We start from the raw sequence: 18,110 nt of genomic DNA, 5'->3' as shown, positions 1-18,110 counted from the left end.
AAGGAGTTACTGCACAACATATTAAAAGTGAGCCTGTACCTTCCTTACTCTCATAGCTGGAGTCCACGACCGAGCAGAATAAAAAGAGAAACAAAGAAGAGATCGTGGACATAGACGACCCAGAAACCCGGCGGTTTCCTTACCCATTCAATGAGCTGCTGGTGTGGGCTGTGCTGATGAAGAGGCAGAAAATGTCACTCTTCTTCTGGCAGCAGGGCGAGGAGAACATGGCAAAGGCACTGGTGGCCTGCAAGCTTTGCCGATCGATGGGCTACGAGGCCAAGAAGAGCGACGTGGTGGACGACACCTCAGATGAGCTCAAGGAATACTCAAAGTAGGGACCTTTACGTGGCTTTGACTGTTGATGTTCACTTAGTAAACACGACGTTAAATGCCTGCCATGTCTCAGATTTCTTACTAGAACCGAACATGAATGAAGTGCGCTCTGTTTAACATTGCAGTGAGTTTGGTACTTTGGCGGTGGACTTGCTGGAGGAGTCGTTCAGGCAGGACGAGACCATGGCCATGAAGTTGCTGACCTATGAGCTGAAGAACTGGAGCAACTCCACCTGTTTAAAGTTGGCTGTGTCCTCCCATCTGCGGCCCTTTGTGGCTCACACCTGCACACAGATGCTGCTGTCAGACATGTGGATGGGACGGCTGAACATGCGCAAGAACTCCTGGTACAAGGTTCATGTTCCATTCAGACTTATTTTTGGTAACACACGAGAAGGAATGTAAGTGCTGGTATCAGGGACGTCTTTCTGTGCAGCCCAACACTGGACCGTTATGTAACTGTCAAATATTTGTGTTTAATCAAGCCTGTGTTCCTGCGTTTGGACAAAGGTCTTTCTAATCCGATCTTAGTTGTAACTAACCACTGGGTCACCGTACTAACCAGATACTAACTTAAACTTAATCAAATAAAAGTAATAATGTTCGTGAATGTCTTCCAGAAATGCTCTATTTTAAAAATATTTTTATTAAGATGCTGTTACCAAGTTTTTGCATTGGGATGGAAACATTTTATAATGCGGTCAAACCTAAATTACAGTAGTCTAAACCCACAAAGGTGAGGCAGAGTAGGGTACGACTTATCAATGAAAGAGTGAATATCATTTAGTGTGTGTGTGTGTGTGTGTGTGTGATACAAAAGACTTTCATAGTAAATCCAGTAAAATCCACTCACCTGGGTGTGTATTTGTCTGTAGGTGATCCTCAGTACGTTGGTGCCTCCTGCCATCTTGCTGTTGGAGTACAAATCCAAGGCAGAGATGGCTCACATCCCTCAGAGTCAGGACGACCACCAGATCACCATGGAGGACAGCGAACACAACCTCCAGAATATGACTGAAGACATCCAAATGGTTATAGTCTTTAGTCATTCAGTGCTTCTGTGTTTGCGTCTTTCTCTCTTCATCACTTTTTCATCAGAGGATGTGGTATTTGTCTCATTCAAACCAGCTTATTGGTCCCACAGTGAAACATAATTGGAATAAAAATTCATAAGAAAGAGCTCTAAAAGTTAAACTTCCTCCATAGTTTGACTGACATTAAAGGGTTAAATAGCTATGAAGCATCACCGCTGTTCAAGACAGACGTTCACATAAAAAAGTGTGTTCATAAATATTTCAAGTGTTCATTTTTACTCGATGGTGTTTGCTGACTTCCCTCTTTCTCTCGTATTCCCTTCATACTGTGGCGAGCTCTAGTCTAATTTTGGCCTTTTTAATCTCTCTGCAGGATGTGTTCAAGGAGGCCAGATCCCACGACCACATGGAGGCAAAGGACGACATGGAGACGCATATTCGCCCCAGGAAGCTGCCCTTAACCAGGAAAATATATGCCTTCTACCATGCTCCCATTGTGAAGTTCTGTTCTAACACGGTATGGAGATTACCAAACAGGACTCACGCACACTCACATGTAACCATCTATTTTCCGGTGGTTGATCTGGGTAGGGCTGTTTGGCTCAGGGGCGTGATTCCCAACAGGACCAGTTGTTTACAACTCGGATTGTTTAATTTTGGGTTTTTTCTCCGGAAATAAGAGTTACACCAACAACTTTATAAAGTAGAGAGTAGAGTGGAAGTCTATTGATCCCTTAAGGAGGTTCTGTCAGGGAAATTAAAGTTACAGTTGTTTTGTTTATTACTTTAAGTGAAAGTAACCTGATGAAAGAACCTGATGATGGAGTATATTTTATTTGTTTGTAGGACAGTAGTCGATAAAGCAGAGCTTTCCGTGTTGGACATCAGTTTACCTCAGACCCGACAAGGTGCAAATACATCTCATGTGACGCCCACACAGAAAGTAGTGAGGCACAACAAAATGGAAATGCTGTTCTGTCACTCGGTGGATCTTTGGTCTCTATGGGTAGACATGTTGTAGAGATATTCCCACATCGCGACCCGACAGGGGAACACAGTCTGACAACGTGTCCTGAGCCGCAGCGAACATCTAGTTAACACTTTCTTTATTCGTGACGTTTTTTCACTCACTTGCAAGTTCCACTCGAGCGTCTTTGTCGTTTGTTAAATAACACCCTGTCCCTTTCAAATCTTTTCAAAATTAAGGATTGTTGTCCTTGCCCCATTAAAACCTTTACAAGTAGGAGCAAATCTGACAAATGATTTCCTTCCCACAGCTTTTACAAGTTTGCTGCAAGTGGAAATCAATGACTAGTGAATTTCTGGATGTGCTTTTCCTTTGCACTTAGCCTTTAATAAGTCAACCTTTATGCTAATTTAAGGACCACCGTCAGATTCACACCCATGCACTGGATTATCTCTCACATTTTCTCACTTGTTTATTTATACACACAAGCCCTGAGGCAGGTTCTCAGGAGATTTGGAGTTGTCACCGAGGGTTTTATTTGCAGAGACGGGGCTGTTCAAGGCTGAGAGGAGCTGATAACATCACTGAAACTGCTAGATTGTTGTTATGTAGGTTGTGACCAAGCATATCCACATCTGCTCTACCTGCTTCCATTTCAAATGTAACACATATTTGCGTTACAAAGTTGACTGGCCCTTCTACCTTCTACAAGTTCAGATCTTTTGTTTCAAGCTTCAGCAGTTTTTTGAACCGTAGAAGCTTTGTGTTACCTGTCTGTTGGGTATTTTTCTCACAGTCTGTAGATTGAATAATTAAACACAAAGGATAACTTTTGTACAAACTTAAATGTTCAATAGAAACCAGTCTGACTTTGCTGTAGACAGAAGAAATCACTTTTGAAATTGTTGCTACATGAACTGAAAAATGCAGAAAATAGGCTAACAGCATCTCTGTTTAATGAGTCAGACAAGTCTGGAGTCAGCGGCTGCTCTAGAGTCTTTCTAGAGCCCCAGTGACTCTTACCACTGGCGCACATAACAACACATTTGTTGATGAGAGTCCTGAACAATCTAATTACAAACAGCATTTATTTTGTAGTTGCTGATGTGAAAATACTGATTATTGTAGTTTTAATTGGTGAGTTGGTTAAAGGATTCCCATGCTACCCCACCCCCCCCCCTGCAACCAGACTGTCATGAGCTGTGAATGAAGCACTCCAAGAGATCAACCGTCTCATTAACAAACTGATGGACGTGAAAACATGGTTGTTGATGGGAGCGATATGAATCAGCTTTTTTTTTTTTATGGTGAAAATAGTCATTATTGCAGCTTTAATTGGTGCGTTGGTAAAAAAAAAGAGTCTCATGTTACCCCCATCAGGCCTCCATTCTGAGAGCTGACTCATGAAATGTGGATTTAACTTGAGAATGAAGTTTCCTCTCACACACACAGTCCTTATTTACACAGATATAATCACCACTTGAGCCCTGAGGCCTCAGTCAGACCGACGCTCAATACTTTTTGCTCCTCAGAGGGCTATGGATGGGGCTTAGGTTTGACCTTATTAAAGAATGTGAGAGAAATCTCCAGCTATTTTCCACATCCTACATGAATGCTGTGATTTCACACCGAGCACATGTGTGACATGGATACTAAACAACGGCATCATTTACTGCTGTGCTGTATGCGATCAATTTTGAAGTTGATGAGTCTTATTTGCGTGTCCCTCTGCTTCAGCTCTTCTATCTGGGCTTCTTGATGTTCTACTCATATGTGGTCCTGGTGAAAATGCCTGATTGGCCTTCCCCTCAAGAGTGGGTGGTCATCCTCTACATATTCACCTCAGCCATTGAGAAAATTCGAGAGGTGAGCAGGAACCAAACGGTTTGAGGCTGGTATTATCCTCTAGCATATGGAAGTGTTCGGGGGGATGTTTATGTTTATGTTGCAACAAAACAATTAGTTTTTATCTCACTGGCTGTCATTGACGTCAGTAGACGTCAGGAGAAAGTCCGCCGAAGGAGATCAGTTGCTGCAAAGCACTGGCAGCCAGTGGGTTAATTTGGTCTTTGCGTTCCGTTGAAGAAAAATTCTGGCCTCCTATTTTTCCTCTGTTTTCACCACTATTTCCTCTTTTCCAGATGTTCATGTATGAAGCAGGCAAAATAAGCCAGAAGATAAAGGTGTGGTTCAGTGACTATTTCAATGTCTCCGATTTTCTGGCCATTGTGACTTTCTTTATCGGCTTTGGCCTGAGGTTAGGTGGAGGAGAAGCTTTCGTCACTGGGAGGACGCTGTATTGTCTTAATATCATATTCTGGTATGTGCGCCTCATGGATATCCTGGCTGTCAATCAGCAAGCTGGGCCGTATGTCATGATGATCGCTAAAATGGTGAGTGACTGTGAAAGTGAGACACCGCTGCACAATACAGAGCAAGCAGACCGAAAAACCAAAAAAAAAGGAATTATAGTCAGAAATGGTGGAAGAGACGTTACAAAAGAGTATTTTCCGCACTATAAAACTGGACTATAAGGCAATAAATTGCATATTTTAAAACTTTTTCCCACACCTGCAATGAACGGCCTATTTTAAATCTGTTTTTCATATATAAGGCGCACTGGATTATAATGTGCACTGTTGGTTTTTGAGAAAATTAAAGGCTTTTAGGTACTCTTTATAGTGCGGAAAATACTGTAATAAAACGTTTAGTGATGTCTTCATGATACATAATGTGATGACAGTATTGCTGTCTAACATGAAAATACTAGTTCTGCAGTTTTTGTGCATTCCCAAATCACCCTCATTAATACTCATGTTTTTATTTGTTCACTTTGAACACTCAAATGTAAACTGCAGTAATCATCTGCATCTTTCCAGGTATTCTAATCTGTTGTTATATTATTCTGAGCAGCCTGTGTTAGAATAAAACAGGTAGTTTTAATTACGTTTTTATGCGACCTTGAAGATATAGTCTACATTCAGTATTGTAGACTTACTGTATTTTCTTTCCTGCAGTTATTTTATGCTAAATTTAAAGTCAGATCCAGCAGACGAAATGCTAGTTATTGGTTTGTGTTGTGTGTTGATGTAGAATTAGTTTAGAAGATTTCACCCAGCATTCACTCAGAAAACAAATACACTCTATTGTGTGCGTACCTCTTCCAAAGTCAAACAATCGTACACGTTTGTGAAGTTTGCCTGGGTGTATTGTGGAAATGGTAAACCAATTACACACTGAAGAAAGTTAGGATTAACCTGGATTAGTGCATTCATTGTAATATTCCTCAGAATTGAAGAGGTTCTTTCCAGGCCCATCCTTCTACAAAGCCATCCAGTAGTTTTTGCATGGTCTTTTAGCAAAACAATAAGAGACATGAGAGCAAAACTACCTTGGAAGAGCTGATTGAATGTAACCCAGCTTCCATCATTTAAACCTTCATAGCCTTCAGCATCACTGTATCTACTCTGGGGATTTCAGTACAAACATGGCAATTATCTTTCAGCTTCAGTTTTCAATTTGAACCAAGCGACATAAGACCAAGTCACAGAATGCTTATATAGTTAATTTATTGAACTTTCTAAGACTTCAGCAAAAAACTGACGTCTCCAGAGTAGACTGCTTTGCACTAAAGAAACTGTGTGCAGTTCTTTGTGATTCAAATATTGTTTGTGAAGCCGTGTGTTTCATTCAGTCTGGGTCTCTTTCAGGTGGCCAACATGTTTTATATTGTGGTAATAATGGCTATAGTCCTGCTGAGCTACGGCGTCCCCAGGAAAGCCATTCTGTACCCAGACGAGGAGCCCAGCTGGACTCTGGCCAAAGACGTAGTCTTCCAGCCGTACTGGATGATGTACGGGGAAGTGTATGCCTATGAAATCGATGGTAAGGACGATGAGGATGGTAGGGGAGATTACGAGGGTAAGAAGAGTTTTATTAAAAGCTTCTCACCATGGCATGATGGCTGATTGTCACTCAGAATATGCACTGGAAATCAAACCCACGACAGTCTAATCATTGCTCCGCCTCACAGCCTTTTTCACACGACATGGTTGGCAAACAGAAGCAGCCATTGTTGGTCTCCTTGAGGAGGTCGGGGGTTTTGTTACACCACAGCACCAACTGCGTTGACTCGACTAAAAATGGTCCCAACAAAAGGAGTAGATCGAGCTGTCAGCCTGAGAGTCAGGTGCATTTGAAGCTCATGTGGAACAAAATACCTGGCTGTGCCTTTTGACTTTAATGGGCGTTCCAAAGTTTCACTCACCATTGAAATTTATCACTGTTATCACGACTGGTGGAGAGACGGAGTGGCAGTTAGCAAGATGCCAATTACGCAGTGCAATGTTCACTAAGTTACTGAATATTCAGGAGTCATTTTTGAGCAAATACTCCTTTGAAAAAAACAAGTTATTCTGCTTTTTGTTGTTCCCTCAAAAACCACACAGGAAGAGACTCTTCTATCATAATTTATTTTTTTTAAAAATGTCAGCGAGTTGTTTACTCAGGTATTACTGTCAATGTTTCAAATGAAAATCTAAACAGTTTACATTAAAACAATATATCAACACAACATAAAGGCAGCGCACCCTGCTATTATCTTGGCCAGGTTTGGATCTGCACAGGTAAGAAAGCTGGTACAGATCGAACAAACCTAAACGTAAATCTCTGGTGTGTCGGGGGTTGTGTATATGTGTGTATTTTTTTAAAAAGCTGCTCCTCCTCACAGTGTGTGCCAACAACAGCGACCAATCAGTTAAGCCTCTGTGTGCAGCAGGAGTGTGGCTGACTCCTCTCCTACAAGCAGTCTACCTCTTTGTACAGTACATACTGATGGTCAACCTCCTCATCGCCTTCTTCAAGTAAGCCGACAACTAAAATCTAAAAATCCAATTTGTTTCCAGCAGAGTATGGCTGAACAGCGGCCTCGTTCTCTGCAATGTTCTAATCGCCGCTGTCCTCTCGGTTTCCCAGCAACGTGTATCTGCAAGTGAAGTCCATCTCTAATCTGGTGTGGAAGTACCAGCGCTACCACTTCGTTATGGCCTACCACGAGAAGCCTGTCCTCCCACCGCCTTTTATCCTTCTCTGCCATATCTACTCCCTCTTCTGCATGTGCAGGAAGAGGAAGAAGGAGAACACCTACGGACCAAGTATGATCAAGCTACTCTCATTTTCTGGAATATGTATCACGCCTTAAATTATTAAGAATTGGAATAAATTAAAGGCCTGTTGTTATGTCAAAAATCCGAGATAAATTCTTTGTTTTTATGTGAGTTTTTAAAGAAAGTTATTCCCTAACTGATAAGTTATGAACATGTCCAACAGTAACAGAGTCTTTCTTTCTTTTAGAGCTGTTTCTCACAAAGGAAGACCAAAAGAAGCTTCATGATTTTGAGGAGCAGTGTGTGGAGACGTACTTTCATGAAAAGGACGATAAGTTTCACTCAGGGAGTGAGGAGCGCATACGTCTTACGTCGGAAAGGTGGGACTGTGATTCTGTAAAGAAAATAAATATCATGTGCTGTCAGTGGTGTAATGTGTTTAAAAATGTTTCCTTCCTAACAAAACATTTGCAAAGAATTTGAAGTAAATCATTTTTATATTCCTGTTTGTGAACTAGCTGCTTTCTTGCCTAACTTTGTGGTACGTCGCTGCATTTCGTGGTGTTTTACTGCCACCTGTTGGTCAGTGGTAGAGTGTGACTGTTTTAACTCGGCTGTGTCTGACGTCACCTGCTAGTGCACACGGAACAGCAGCAACACCTGCAAATAAAAATAAAAACGGAACCCTTTCTAAAACGTGTTCAATAGCACTGATGGAGGATAAAAGGCCACAGGTTATCCTATAAGATAAAGAAGAGTCAGATTATTAAGAGAATTTGCTGTAATTGTGAATTTAGCTGTTGGATAAATTATAAGAAATTTTACAAATTTATGGCAATAAATGAAAGTGACTTTTATTTAGAAAACTTATTGGCTGCTTACATTTTAATAGTTGCTATACCAACATTTTAAATATTTCCATTTGATATTGGCGATGCCGGGCAACACATGGACTAACTGAAGCTACCGTTTTATTATCTCCAGGGTTGAGACCATGTGTATGCAGCTGAAGGAGGTTGGCAACAAGGTGAACTTTATAAAACGCTCTTTGCACACGCTGGACTCTCAGATCGGCCACCTGCAGGACCTCTCCGCTCTGACTGTGGACACTCTGAAGACCCTGACCGCTCAGAGGGCGTCGGAGGCCAGCAAAGTCCACAATCAGATCACCCGGGAGCTCAGTCTGTCTAAGAACGTGGTGCCCAGCATCGCTCCGGTGGGAACAGACACTGGCCCCCACTCCAAGTCATCTGCGATAGGCAAACGCAGCGTAGGGGCCTACTTCGGCTCCTCTTTTCCCCAAGCAGGAGCCAACATCGCAGATTCTCTTTTTGGTGGTGCGGGCGGATGGGCTGGAACGGAAAGCGACCGGAGACTCTGGCCCAGCCCTGGAACTGGACCGGGGCCGGACCCCAGTCTGAACCCAGCGTTAAGCCCCGAGAGGAGGTCTCTGTTTGGGCTTGGGCCCCTTGCTGCAGAGGCGGGCTCCTCAGGCAGCGTCGGCTCCGGTGCCTTTGTCCAAAGTGCTGCGACTATTTCCCCTCCGGAGCTTCGTCTCCGAGGCCACTCTCTCATCCAGGGTAAACGTCCACAAGAGCTGGGCCTCTCCGACTCCCCAGCCAGCCTTCCCAATGTGCCCTCCCCTGGGGCTCACTTCCACATCAGCACCCCTTCCCAGCCCAGTGGCTCAAGCCATCCAGAACTCACCCTAACCGGTCTTTACCAGCAGCCCCTCCATCCAGACAGCACCACTGTCGAGTTTGGGGCGTTTGTTGGTGAGTATGAGACTGAGTCTAATGTTGATGAGGAGACGAGAGAGGGGTGTGAAAACTGTGTGTGTGTGTATCCTGCTGTCGTCGTTGTGTCTGAGACTTCGGGCTCTGCTCCGCCTGCCTGCTTGCCTGCTTTTATTGAGAAGCCTGAGAACGCAGACGGGTCAGGGAGGGGTTACGTGAACGAGGCGTTCTCCGACGACGAAGTCAGATCACACTCGCAGAGTAAACGGGGCGCCGACGCGGAAGTCACACCCGAATCATCGCCGGGCGTCGCCGACGGAAACCCTCGTGCCCCCGCTGTAGCTTCCAGGAAACCGTTCAGACGCAGGAGCAGGGAGGGGGTCGCGTCGGAACCGCCCACCCCTCCAGCGTCCTGCTGTCAGGGCCAAAGTGGGTCAGAAGCGCCGCTTGACAAGAGGAACACAGGAAAAGAGGCAAACACAAAGAGAGGTTTGAGCTTCAGCTGGGGGCCGCGCCCGCCTGGGGGCCGGGACTTTCATCTCCAGATCAGAATCCCAATAGAACTTTAACGGGTGCCCTTTGCTTTCCTTTTCTCTGCTTTGTCTGAAACGCTCGTCTGACCTGTTTACTCTGCTCCTGGGGGGGGGGTTTCGAGGTGATGGTGTGTGTTTTGACTCGAGCATGGATGTTTGGTTTCAATGCTGACTGGGATTGATTTTAAGTATTTGTTTGGAAGGTGGAGGAGAGGGGGGGGGTCTGCTGTGAAAAATCTAAACAAATTCATATTGAATGAGATAATAATAATTCTTTAATTGTTTTGGTGGGATCTTGTGGGGGGAAATGAAGTCATGAATTTCTAGAAACAAATTAAATGAAATAAAGATTAAATAAATGTTCCTTTATTTCAGGACATCAAGAGAGTTTGGAGTTCCAGCACTCCACACCGAAGGAGTCCTTCACCTCCAGCAACCAGCAAAGTCCTGCCACAAGGGCCAGATCGCAGGTGTGTGTGTGTGTGTGTGTGTGTGTGTGTGTGTGTGTGTGTGTGTGTGTTTAATGTCTTTATGTGATGTATTTGTTAAAAAATTTTATGAATCGGATTCAAATTTCCAGTGAGTTCTGATATAAAATCCTTTGTTAAAGTGACGTCACCCCGTTTAATGTTCAGCACCATATCGTAGATACAGTCCAAACGTGTTCTATATTAGTTACTTACCTCTAAAATTCCTACTGTTACAGTTAAACCTTATGAATCATTCTGTGAAGATGGAGCTTTGCTTCCTCAATGTTTCAGAATAACTTTTTTAACTTCTCCAACCGTCTGTTTTTCGTGGTCAAAGGCTCATCCTGAAAGTCGTGGACACATCAGAGCCGTCAACTCGTACGCTGGCTTCACAGAGTTCGACAGAAATCCAGCTTTGCTCCACCCAGACTCCAGTAAGCTCACACAAATTTGGCTGTTTGAACTCTATTAGTTATAAATGTGTTGGTGATAACTTAAGAGTTTACATAGAAGGACAGTTTAATAAATCATTGCATTAAAAAAAATATCAAAATCTTCGTCATTTTGTCGATAGAGTAACACAAAAAACTTGGATGTGATGAATAATAAGTGAAAATAATAAGTGAAACTTTTGTGGTGATTTAGACCAGATCCCTGTTCTGTACATGAAGTCTGATGGTAATCGTCCAGGATTCCATTCCCTCTCTCGCTTTCTCTTAAAACAAGAACAAATTTAGTCCGTCTGGTTTCATGTTCACAAATTGTCAGTCTGTTTTTTTTTTTTGTTTGTTTGTTTGTTTGTTTGTCATTATGGGTGATTGTTGATCGTTGTTTTCACGCAGCTCTAACAAAGAAGGACAGGAGCAGAGTGTCAGCTGAAGACATCCTCATTCACGAAGACCCCAGGACTGCAGTGCTGGTAGGACGTGAGGCCGTGTGCGTGTGTGTGTGTGTGTGTGTGTGTGTGTGTGTGTGTGTGTGTGTGTGTGTGTGTGTGTCTGAAATACACACTGTTAACAGACGGCTCCTTCATGTTGTTTCTGTGCTCTTCATTTCTGCACCAGGAAAGAGTTCAGGTCAAATCAGCTCAAGCCAGCAGCCTGTAAGTGTCTCTGACTGGACACACCACACACACACACACACACACACACACATACATTTTTCTTTGTTAAAATAATGTGTGTGTTCTCTCTATCAGACGAGCCCCTGGAGAGGACACACTAAATGGTAAGTTGTTGTTTTTTTGTTTGTTTTTTTGACTGTACCTCCATTAGTTCGTGCTTCAAGAGACTTCCTTCATAAAGTCTTAATTTGTTTCTGGAAAATTCTAGTGAGAGGATTTAATTTTCTATCAGTGTAAACTCTGTGTGGCAGTTGTTATTTTTAGTATGTTTACATTTTTCTGCTTTTCTTCCTCTGTGGTTTCAGCCACTGTTTCCCTCTACATGCCCAGACACACCCTGCTGGGAGCCAGAAAGGACTGTGAGCAACACACACTGGCTGCAAACAACACACTTGAGTCTGGGGCGTCGATAACAGTTGTGTCTGAAGACTGTGTTAGACAGCTAGTGCCACTATTAGTTATTAAGAGAACACAGTCAGGAAGTCATTTTCAAGGCAAACAAAAGCTCATGCTCCTCATTCACGTCATAGCACCCACGGCTGTAAAAAAAATAAAATTACATTTAAAAAAATGAATGAATTTAATTCATTTATTCACACAAAAAATTTACACAGAAAACAAGTACAGTACTGACACTGAGAGGAATGTGTGCCTTAGAGCAACCGTTACAATATATACACATTGAACATTAATTAATGATTAAAAGCAACAACAACAACAAAGAAATCTGAATCCAGATCCGATCAAGCTGAAATCTGTTCAACTGGCGCTGGTGGTGGAACCATCCTACCACGAAACGCGATCAAATTCTTTAATATAAAGACGTGGTCTTGCAGTAACGCGTCTTTCCTTCCCCCTCCAGCCATCGGTTCACCCTTCAAACCCATGGAGAGCTACCAGTACTCAGGTGAGACGTTCGAGTGCGACACACCTCCTGCTCACACTTCTGCTCGCCGTGTTAACCTGTGTGTGTTTGTGCTCCACCTCTAGCTGTGGAGCGTAACAACTTGATGAGGCTGTCCCAGAGTATCCCGTTCACCCCCGTGCCCCCCAGAGGTAAGCCTGGACCCCGGACCCGTCCCCTGAGACACACAGTTGTGTCAAACACAGGAAGTACAGCAGATAACAAATGTGGTTTTATTCTCACCCTCCCACACCTGTGGCTGTTTACTTCGGTCTCATCCAAACGGCTGATGAAGTTTGTGTGTGTGTGTGTGTGTGTGTGTGTGTGTGTGTGTGTGTGTGTGTGTGTGTCCAGTAATTATCCCTCATTATTCATTTAGAAAGGCTAGGAACTTTACTTTTTGTTGTTGTTGTTGTTGTTGTTGCTTCTCTGGCAAGAACTAGAATTAACTGGGACAAAAAAACATCTGCGTGTCCAACTGGGAGGATGGATCCTGAGTTTTTCATCCTTGTAATTATTTTGGCGTTGTCATTCAGACACACAATGTTTGTCGTGTCGTTTGTTGCTGGTCCTACTGTGGATGTGAGTCATGTGACAAAGCCAGTTTCCCAGACTTAAAGGAGGTTATGTTAACGTACACTTACAACGTACCAGGTATGGGAGACATGCACAGTTGATGACTTACAAAACAATACATACTGAAAGTTTGGATTTGCATGTTAGAAACAGACTGCAGCGCAGCGACAGCCATCATCTCACAATGACATGAGGCAATATTCATCACTTCTGCCCTGTTAGGTGAAAATATACACAGAAGTGCCACAATGTTTTGTTTTAAATATTATTTCTTGAATAATGTTGAAATGATATAAACAGTTTATGTGTGGAAGGCAAATGTAGAATTAACAATCTTCATTTTTAGGCTTGTTAATAAACTTGATCGCTGTAATTATATGTTTTATGTAACGCCTAAAAGATCCGGCTTGTTTTGGTAAATCAATATCTTCAAAAAAAACCCCAAAAACATTCTGTTCTTCACAATTCCTAGAAAGTTTCCAGCAGCATTGATTCACTTTATGTGGATCTGCTCCAAAGTTCAGTTATTTTTGCACAACCCTGTCTTCTACACACTTTTGTGATTTTAAAGGATTTTTTTTTAAAACATTTCTCACAATATTTAACAAAATACAACAAAGAATTTTGGCAGCCAATCGATCTGGATCCACAATATGTTCATCACCCCAGCAAATAGGGGTGGAGGGTAATAGTGGATCAAATCCGTTATGATCTGATCTGCTGCAGTTTGTTTTGAAGTCTTTGTGTCCCAGTGGACGAGCTCCGACCTAAACTCACTTCCTGCCCTGCGTCCCTTCAGGAGAGCCGGTTACTGTGTACCGACTGGAAGAGAGCTCCCCCAACACCATCAACAACAGCATGTCGTCCTGGGCCCAGCGCGGCCTCTGCGCCAAAATAGAGTTTCTCAGCAAGGAGGAGATGGGCGGAGGACTCAGGCGGGCCCTCAAGGTGCTCTGCACCTGGTCTGAGTACGACATCCTGAAGCCGGGACATCTGTATATTGTGAAATCCTTCCTACCCGAGGTCGTCCAAACCTGGCAGAGCATCTACAAGGAGGACACGGTGCTGCACCTTTGTCTCAGGGTAGGACGCTCTGACACACAACCTGTCCAAGACAAGTCTGTTGTGTAGGTCAGCCTCAGACCTACACAAGTGTGTGTCTTTACATTCTGTGTCATACCAGGAAATCCAGCAACAGCGAGCTGCTCAGAAGCTGACATTTGCCTTCAATCAAATCAGGCCCAAGACTATTCCTTATTCACCGAGGTAATGTGGATGCAGGACGGTTTACACTGGAATTCATCTGTGAAGAAAACAAACAAGCCGATGCGTAGAGATGAGATGATCCAGATGTCCGTTGGGGCTTCTGTTCTTTTAAAATGTCTTCTGTTCCGTCAGGTTCCTGGAGGTGTTTTTGCTCTACTGTCACTCTGCTGGACAGTGGTTTGCTATAGAGGAGTGCATCACCGGGGAGTTCAGGAAGTTCAACAACAACAACGGAAATGAGATCGTCCCCACCAACCTGCTGGAGGAAACCATGCTGGCCTTCAGCCACTGGACCTATGAGTACACCCGGGGAGAGCTGCTGGTCCTCGACCTGCAGGGTAAAAAAAATCCCCCCAAAAAAACTCCCAACGCTTCTGTCAAGTTCATGATTAGAAGCCGTGGGAGCGCTGTCCAGAGGCTGACTTTGATAAATAAGTTTGTTTCACACCTTGTGTGTGTCTCTTTAGGTGTTGGAGAGATTCTGACAGATCCATCAGTGATCAAGAGTGGTGAGAAAGGGTAAGGCGTTCACCTGTCAGTTATTTCATGCGTTGTGTCTTGATGTTAAAAAAAACAAAACTCTCACATGATCATTTTTTTTCCATTGGGAAAAAAAAAAAAACCAACGACACTTTCTCTTTTCCTTTGTTCAAGCAGTTTCTCATCAGGTCATGTTTGCTTTCGGTAACGGTGTGTGATGTGTGCCTCTTCCAGATCCTACGATATGATATTTGGTCCGGCCAACCTGGGGGATGATGCCTTCAGGAACTTCTGTGCAAAACACCACTGCAACTCCTGCTGTCGGAAACTCAAGCTTCCAGGTAATCAAAGTTTCACAGCATCTCTTCAGCTGTTTTGTTCCTCATTGATGTTCTGTCAAATACGTTGGAAGCTTCATCAAAGAATTTGCTTTAAAAACAAAAAACAAAAAAAATTCTTGGCGGTGACGTTTGTCTTGCTGTTCAGATCTAAAGAGGAACGACTACACGCCAGACAAGGTCATGTTCCCTCAAGAAGACCCTCCCAACCCAGGGGGCGGAGTCAAAGAGTCCCGCCAATCAACGAGGCTGATGTGATTGGTCATGCAAGGCTAAATTATTTAGCCACAGCCAAGGAGCAAAGAGCACCAAAAAAAAAACAACAAAAAAAAAACCAAGAAAAAAATAACTGGAAGAATCACAGCTGTGTTTTAAAGGAAGTCAGTGCATGCACTGTGATGTTGATGTTTCTCCACCTTAATGCTGTGTCAACTACAATTCAACCGCTTCTGTTTTTTAATACGTAAATGAGGAAAGTTTTTAAACATATTTTGTAAAGGTTGATGAATATGTATGTGTATATGAACTGGATATTATTGACAGGTACCGTATCATTGCAGAGGGGTTTATTATTTATTATGAAATTGGGGTGTGTTGGGAGGAAGGGGTCGGGTCTGCCTGGTTTTTAGAAAAAGAAGAACAAAATTGTAAGTGGATTGTAAATCTGTTACAGCAGCTTGCTGAGATTCAGTCACGTCAATACTGCAGTTTGCCGCCAGAACGTTTTTATAAATGTATTATAAAGGCTTGTATCACACCTTTTTGTCTCGTAGCTAATGAAAACACAGACTTCAAAATCGTCTAAAATATGGGCAGATTGCAATGCAACTTAAACAGAATGATGTACGTGATTTTTGTTTTGAAGTGTGTCCATCAAAATATTGCTGATAGTTTTTATTGTTACAAAGGTACTATTGCGTTAACTGTCATCAACTGTTGTATAAGCAAATTACAATCTAGTGTATCTTATAGATACTGTTGTCTGGCATGAGCTGAACAGAAATGAAATATTTTATTCAGGGGAACTGACAAACATTATGGATATTACTGTATACATTTTGTACTGGATATCATTTCAAACAAATAAAATGTTAAAAGCTTTGGCAACATTGCTCACTTTGCTTACCTGTGTGGCGGATTTTTAGTTAGAAGATATTTTTTCTTACAGATTTATGGACTAAAACGTCAGTTATACTGATATTTTATTTTTTTGATTAAGTTCTCAATCAGTATTCATGAGAAAACAAGTGGAGACAGACTGTTATATTTAAAAAAAAAAAAAAGTAAAAAATAAGATATTTTTAAAAAGACTACTTTATTGGAATTGGGTTAGAAATTCAGTGAAAAACAGTTCACATGAAGCTCCATCCATCCATCTTCTGCTTATCTGTAGTCGGGTCATGGGGGCAGCAGCTTCAAAAGGGAGCCCCAGACTTCCCTTTGCCCTAAGGGTGACACCAGGTATCTGCCTGAGAAAGCCCATTTCTCAGGGAAATATAGAGTCTCCAGTTTTAAATATGTTCTTAGCTCAAGTACATAAAAGCTATTTGAATGTTGTAGGTTATAAATTTTGATCTTATAATACCTAGAGTAAGAATGAAATGAGGTCTCCCAGTCACTATGTAATCATTACAGGTGAACACTGCAGTGTGTCAGTCTGAACATGTAGGATTTAGACAGGAACTCAGTGGCTGCAGTCATTTTCAGAGCAGTGTGTTCCCCTACTGCCAGCGCTTTGTAGCAGCACAATGAAGATCTGTTGTTCAGGGATAAATGACATGGAAGTTATTCTTGTCTTATTTCATGTAGTGTCTAAGTACAATTTCCTCCGGGAGTAATAAAGTATCTATCTACTGTAGGGTAGGGACATATCTATAATTATAGTCTATAGTATATAAACTAATTGCTTTAGTTGCCAATTTAAAAGTCCTTAAACTACCGTACTTTGCCTTAAAAGCCTTAAAATTTCTCAGAAATCAACTTTTATCATGAAGCGTCTCATGTGTTCACTGAGTTCAGAAATGTGTAGAAATGTTTTTGTGTGATTTTAGTCAGCGCTCCTCCAGACCGACCATTGTCCACCGACACAGGACGTATGACGTCACTACGTACGCCGGCAGCGATGCACCAATCAGAGAACAGGACGCGAGGCTCCGCCCGGCACACCTCCGGTAGGGACCGGTATAGGGGAGGTACCGGGACTGGACCGCAGGTATGCTGTGTGCGTCGTGGAGCGATGGATGAGAGACGTGAACACACGTTTACCAGGACTGGGGGGCAGTGCAGAGGAGTTACACCCCCACAACATGTGGTGGATCGTGGGTCCTGGACTAACGTGTCTGCTCAGACTTTAGTCCGATGTGTTTCTCTAAAGCCGGCATCATTACCGGACAGACCCCCGGAAACCAGACGGTCAGCGGTAGTGACGTCACCGAGATATTCAATGCAGACCGAAGGATTTAGCACAGATTTATCAAAAAATAAATAACAACATTTATAAAATAATGTCGGTGTTTTTTTTTTAAATTTAAATACATAGTTTAACACAGTTCAACCACAGTCACCTTTTCTCTTCCGTTAGCAGCCATGTACCGGACAATAATGTGCGCCGTGTGTCCGGTTAAAGTACAGAATAAACTCCGTTATTTAGACTGCGTCTCTTTATACAATGAGCCGAATGGTGCGCAAAATACGGTATTTTAATGACTTTTAAATTGGCAAGCAATTATTTTATATACTATAGACTATAATTATAGATATGTCGCTACCCTACAGTAAACAGTACCACAGCCCTAATAATAAGACAAGAATAACTTCCACCATGTCATTTATTGCTGAACAACAGATCTTCATTGTGTTGCTACAAAGCGCTGGCAGTACGGGAACACACATTAAAAAATATCAAGTTTCCGGTTTTGGTTTTCCTTCCATGAACCGGTTCAAAGCCCTGGTAAATGTTTGACTATCTGACCTACTGCAAGAAACCACCAAGCTTAAAGGGGCCCTATTATGAAAATCACACTTCTTCCTGTCTCTACATATACATAGTGGTCCTCCCTAACCCGACCAACTCCTAGAATCTGGTAAACAAACACTTCCTGCATCAATAGATATTTGGACTTTTAGGAAGTCATGGCTCTGAACGACTCGATTCGACCATAAAGCGCTAGAATAGGTATTCTTGACCTCAGACTTTTCACTCTGCTATTGGGCAGAGTATTGGACGATACTGATTGGTGGAC

At 42.7% G+C, this 18,110-nt stretch overlaps 1 protein-coding gene across 5 annotated transcripts in view; it reads left to right on the top strand.

Moving 5' to 3' along the window:
* Positions 1–15,974, top strand: part of trpm7 (transient receptor potential cation channel, subfamily M, member 7) — a 31,780-nt gene extending 15,806 nt beyond the window's left edge. For 2 of the 5 annotated variants that reach the window (XM_068322792.1, XM_068322774.1), the window contains exons 16-40: positions 57–334; positions 462–690; positions 1,212–1,367; positions 1,744–1,887; positions 4,075–4,203; positions 4,479–4,730; positions 6,048–6,258; positions 7,067–7,199; positions 7,312–7,490; positions 7,690–7,822; positions 8,427–9,217; positions 10,087–10,181; positions 10,519–10,615; positions 11,024–11,100; positions 11,246–11,283; positions 11,380–11,408; positions 11,610–11,663; positions 12,167–12,211; positions 12,295–12,360; positions 13,584–13,867; positions 13,968–14,050; positions 14,183–14,388; positions 14,518–14,569; positions 14,765–14,871; positions 15,017–15,974. In XM_068322792.1, the coding sequence (XP_068178893.1) occupies positions 57–334; positions 462–690; positions 1,212–1,367; positions 1,744–1,887; positions 4,075–4,203; positions 4,479–4,730; positions 6,048–6,258; positions 7,067–7,199; positions 7,312–7,490; positions 7,690–7,822; positions 8,427–9,217; positions 10,087–10,181; positions 10,519–10,615; positions 11,024–11,100; positions 11,246–11,283; positions 11,380–11,408; positions 11,610–11,663; positions 12,167–12,211; positions 12,295–12,360; positions 13,584–13,867; positions 13,968–14,050; positions 14,183–14,388; positions 14,518–14,569; positions 14,765–14,871; positions 15,017–15,126 (3,978 nt within the window). In that variant the 3' untranslated portion in view covers positions 15,127–15,974. Of the gene's footprint in view, positions 1–56; positions 335–461; positions 691–1,211; positions 1,368–1,743; positions 1,888–4,074; positions 4,204–4,478; positions 4,731–6,047; positions 6,259–7,066; positions 7,200–7,311; positions 7,491–7,689; positions 7,823–8,426; positions 9,218–10,086; positions 10,182–10,518; positions 10,616–11,023; positions 11,101–11,245; positions 11,284–11,379; positions 11,409–11,609; positions 11,664–12,166; positions 12,212–12,294; positions 12,361–13,583; positions 13,868–13,967; positions 14,051–14,182; positions 14,389–14,517; positions 14,570–14,764; positions 14,872–15,016 lie in introns of those variants that run through there. The other 3 variants (XM_068322782.1, XM_068322800.1, XM_068322810.1) reach the window with 3 other exon arrangements.
* The last annotated feature ends 2,136 nt before the right edge of the window (positions 15,975–18,110 follow it).

The sequence above is a fragment of the Antennarius striatus genome, chromosome 1 (assembly GCF_040054535.1).
Source record: "Antennarius striatus isolate MH-2024 chromosome 1, ASM4005453v1, whole genome shotgun sequence".
Taxonomy (NCBI): domain Eukaryota; kingdom Metazoa; phylum Chordata; class Actinopteri; order Lophiiformes; family Antennariidae; genus Antennarius; species Antennarius striatus.
This window is presented reverse-complemented; position numbering and strand designations above follow the sequence as displayed.